This window comes from Aphanomyces invadans, assembly GCF_000520115.1.
Source record: "Aphanomyces invadans strain NJM9701 unplaced genomic scaffold supercont1.180, whole genome shotgun sequence".
Lineage (NCBI taxonomy): Eukaryota > Oomycota > Saprolegniomycetes > Saprolegniales > Verrucalvaceae > Aphanomyces > Aphanomyces invadans.
The window spans coordinates 20,427-25,309 of NW_008580325.1; the positions used below are offsets into that span (position 1 = coordinate 20,427).

At 56.1% G+C, this 4,883-nt stretch overlaps 2 protein-coding genes across 2 annotated transcripts; one reads left to right on the forward strand and one right to left on the reverse strand.

Moving 5' to 3' along the window:
- Positions 1–380: 380 nt before the first annotated feature.
- Positions 381–1,762, forward strand: H310_15116 (hypothetical protein; the record flags this gene model as incomplete). Its single annotated transcript, XM_008883093.1, has 1 exon — positions 381–1,762. A coding segment is annotated over one exon (630 nt), but the record flags the coding sequence as incomplete, so codon positions are not given.
- H310_15117 (hypothetical protein) lies at positions 1,737–2,492 on the reverse strand (the record flags this gene model as incomplete). Its single annotated transcript, XM_008883094.1, has 1 exon — positions 1,737–2,492. A coding segment is annotated over one exon (718 nt), but the record flags the coding sequence as incomplete, so codon positions are not given.
- Between the last annotated feature and the right edge of the window lie 2,391 nt (positions 2,493–4,883).

Consider the following 4,883-nt stretch of genomic DNA (forward strand, 5'->3'; position numbering starts at 1 on the left):
CATGAAATTTGAACATGGGTGGTTGATGGTTAATTATATTTTTGGAAAAGTTATGCACTTGTGTTTTACTTGCTATTACTATGAGACTATGACATTTAATTTCTGTAATGAATATTATAAAATGGTAAACAGTTTCATCTTCGTCGACGAGTTTTACCTGTACAATGACAGGAATGCATTTTGTAGCCATCGTAATTCATTTTAGTTTCAACCGAACCTCATACTTATGAGCCAAGCAATTCTCTACAATTATCGAAATATAACGTATATCAATTATAAAAGGCCATTAGTTTCAAGGTCATCTGAGTACAGTACTGTCATCTTTTGCTCAATGATATCGAACTGGCTCTTCCAATTAAAGAGGAACGGACTAGTACAGCATTTCTTTGCCATCGTTGGAAGGTCGCAGACACTTGACAAGTTCGGCGACCTCGAACATGGAACACTCCATGTGCAAGTCTCAGCAGTGCCATGCCGCAGCAGCCCAACGATTCGACAAGGCCGTCGTGGGACGAAGAAGTGAGGGACATGGAGGATTCGTTGTCCGTCACAAACGCACACACATCACGAAGAAAGAAAACATCGTCCTGGGAGAAGGCGCACTCGTGACGGGCGGTGCGAGCGGCTTGCTCAGCATCGTGGCCATGACGCTGTTAGCCCAGCACGGCGCGATCGGGTTGGTGTACTATACGCGAGCGTACCAAACGGCAACGTCTAGCCACGTGGTCCTCAAGGATAATTTTGGCGTGCTCGGCGACCGAGTGCATGTGTTTGCCTACCGTCCGTCGCAAGCCATGGGCCATCCTCGAGTGATGCGGCTACTGCGTGGCCCTCGTTCTGCTTGCCTCGCTCGATCAAGGGCGCGCTCACACTGCTCCAAGTCGACGGAGATGATGTCCTACAGCACAGTAGGCACCAAATTTACCACGTTGGGCATCGTCATGGCTGTGTGTGAGTCGGACGCACTCGTTTGCAATTCATGCAGCGAGGAGGAGGAGGGGCTCCAGTGATGTACGCTGTGCGGTCGCTGGTGGAGAATATCCGCTGTGCGCTGGTTCGCCTCCTGCTCAACAGTCGCAGGTGTCGAGTACTCGTGGTCGTTCGACATCACGTGTCCGTGGTGTACTTGGCCCTACGTATCCCGTGCGTGCGAGTGGCAAGTTGGGGCTCGTCGAACAAGACCGAGTCGGCCCCTTTGAACGGGTGGCCATCCAAATGTGGCAGCTCGCGCAAAAGAAACAAGCGCTGTGGTCGTCCAGGCGTTCAATTCCTCTCGACCGTATTGCACAAGTTCGTGTTGACTGCAGAGGGGGGAGGCTGCGTTTGGTAGAAACATCGGTTTTGTTGCGTTTTCGATCCCCGGCGTCCGCGGCACGTCGCAGCCATGACAGTCTCTCCACTCCCCGTGCGGAACCCGGATATCAAGGGCAGCGTACGAAACGAAGGCGTCCACGAAGTCAAAGAGCAGTGTAAGCACACGAAGAAGGAAGCATAGAAACAACACAAACATCGGAGATCGCCAACCGCCCCAGATCAAGCGGGTGTGTCCTGTCGGCGCGTCAGTTGGAACGAGTCCTTCCAATCGTATGAACGAGCCTCTCGCGACAGTCGCCCAGTTGGCTTCGACTGTCAGGCACAGTTGACCACGTCGTGGTCCTTTTCGTTGGCGTGCAGTACCTCAGGTGGTGTGCCCCTGCGCCAGGGCATCGTCCAACATGTAGGAAAACGTCAAATCCCAATAAATTACTACGGTGGTACACGAGAGGACGTGCCTTCACAGCGAACGTAGAAAATCCACCAGATCGTTGGTCCACAGGACGTCCATGGCAAGTTTGGACGCGATGGGGGGTCGGGACGGCAGGGCCAGGGGCTCCATGGGGGCGATCGCCCATTCCCAGTCGAGTTCGTCCCAGTCGTCTGTCAAGAACGTCTCGGCCAAGACGACGCTACTCGGCACGTTGGTCGGATCTCCACTGCCCACGTCGTCCGACGTCAAACTGCCGCACGAGATGGGACTGGACGGGCGTCGGTCCAGCTTGGACTTCTTGGATTCGCGGACGATGCCAGCTTCGCGGCCGTGGCGGCAACAAAGGCCGGCGCACCGGGCATGCGCGGTGCACCCGTCGACTTTGCACTTGCGGCCACCACCGTGCCGAACGCACTTCTGCTGAAACTGCGCAGGTTTTGTGCAGCCTTCGTGAATGCACTTCTTGTTCAGATTGCGCGCCCCGTGCTTGTAGCACACGTTGGCGAGGCGGGCGCTGAGGTTGCATCCGTCGACGAAGCACTTCTTTTTGCCGCCGTGGCGCGCACACAACGACCGCGCGTACGCTTGGTTGGTGCAGTTGGCCACCAGACATCGCCCACGGTTCCGGTGAAATGTGCACTTCCATGAATCGGCGACCGCGGGTTTGCCACACCCGTTGAAAAAACACGTCTTGATTGGGACTGGAAGTGCGAGGGATGCCGCCATGGATGTATCGTGAGGTCGATGCCAAATTGGAAAATGCAAACGGCATGGGCCTGTCGTGGACGATTCGTTGGGTCTACTGTAGGATGGCCTACAAATTTGAACCTTGGCGACGGACGTCCCGTCAGAGCCGGGGGCGCGCGTCCAAGAGACAACCGTTTGATGCATGCGCGTCGGATCTGGGCAAATTTTATACCCAACACAGCCGGTGTTGCCTGCGCGGCGCGTCCCGCCGTCAGAATATCACTGTCCCAGCAGCAGAATCCACCACGTCACGTCGTCGGTGCTGGTGGGGGGCGGCGTCTTGGCGTGGCAGCGCAATCGCCACGGACTGATGTGAGTAGCGCAGGTGTCCATGTGGCAGGTCATGCCACAAAGGGTACTGCAAAGCGGCGACGCCATCGCGCTCCTTACCTAGTTAGCCATCGCGAAACAATCTGTTCATGATGTGGGGGATCGATCTCTTGGATGACGTGTGTGCTGAAACATGCACGGTCGTACCTGCGCCTACGCGTTGCCGACCGGTCGCTGGGATCCGGTCCGAGGCAAGAGACAACTCTGTGAAAGCGTTGCTGGACCAGATATGTCGGCGACCCGTGGTCCTCGCAGGTCCAGCCGTCGAAATGGATGTGAACCCGTCAAGCTCCACGCGCCACGAAGTCCACTATGTTTGCTGGCATGAAGGAATGGCGTCGCATACCCTGTGAAATCTCGGGTGCACATGGAGTTGCCATGCCGGGCCATTCGTGACCATCCATTTTAGCCCAAGTACCCGAGTCGTTGGATGAAGGAATCGATGCAGGTCAGACTATATCGTGGTGCAAGATCAGGACGGTGGTCCCGATCGACTGCGCGTGGCACGGCGATCGTCGAGAGTCGACTGTCCTCCCAACTCCAGGGCAGCTGACTCAGCGGTCGTGCCACCTCCAGGTTCGATACCACGCTGGACAAGATCCGATTGTCCCTTGATCGACTGAGATGGTCCCCAGAAGAGTAGTGTAGCGACGTGCCTTGTACAACGCGTGCACACCCACCGCACGCGCGGTCCTTCTGTTTGTTTGTCAAGGACGAGCCTCAGGTTACCACCGGGACGCTTGGACGTGCTGCCTCCGTATGGAATAGGACGTAGATGGTGAGGCGGTATTTCCAACTTACGACGACCTCAAAATCAAACCGCAAGAGAGACGAGGATGGAGGCTGGTGTCTACACCTCGTGGACCCTCCCCCCTCGACATGATGCACTGCAGGATTGGAAGCGTTCACGCCGACGACGGCGTTCGAGACGCGGAAGGGAAGTGGTGTGATGCATCAACATGAAACATCACTGTACCGCGACGGGCGGACAACATCTTGCCGTCGCGCGCGTGGATGGTGGGGGCCGGGCCGGTGGTGGAATGCATGATCGATGGTGCGGATGGCTTCCCCAGACGATATCGTTGGACATGCACGGGGTACACATTTCGCCTGGCGAGGCGTGTAGAGCATGGTGTCCGATGGCACGGCGTGCGATTGCTGCCATGGTTTCGACGATGGATGAGTGAACTAGCGACCTTCGGTCGCAGTACCGGTAGCTGCCTTCAATCGTCTGTCGGGCGCTCGTTCGACAACAACCGACGGTAGTACGGTGAGGACCACATGTCGACGACAGGCAGGGTAGCGACGCCAACATGACGCGGTCCACCACACGGAGGGATTTCTAGATAGGTGTGGGTGACAAACTTGAAATATTGAAGAAGGCCTGCCCTCGTCCGTTCGTCGGACGTTCGAAGGAGGGGTGGCAGCGTTCGTCGACCATGCAACCCCTCCGCAAGAAATTCTAGCTGCTGGAGCCTTGTGACGCATACATCGCCCGTGCGTGAGCAACCCCGTCCAACTCGTTGGCCACCAACCCAACGACGGACAAACACACAATGAAGAATGTCGTACACATAGAGAGAATCGTATGACAAAATCACTGAATCACGCAGCACGACTTAGGGGCGTTTCGAGGCACCGATCGTGACTTGGACGAGTCGAATGTGGCTTCAACTGGTGGCGGCGACGACGACGCCGCTAGAGACGCTACTGATTGTGTTCCAGACGACTTGATTTTTCTTGGCACGGACGCAATCGACGTTGCAACAGCTTCCCTTGTAGCAGCAGCACCTGAACCCATCTCCATTGCAACCGCACTCTTCTCAAGCATCGGCGCGGCGGCAAGACTTGTAACAACACGGCCACCGAGCAAACTGTCTTTCAATTCACCGGGAACATGCGCCACGGATGACACTGGAGAAAACGACGAAGCATTTGCAGTCCGAGAAGAATACAGAAAAGTCGGCTTGCCCTTGAGCGGCAGCGTCTTCATGTACTCGATGAACGCCGTCTGGTTGTTCTCCTTGGCCACGTCCATCGCGTCCTTGCCGTCGTGGTA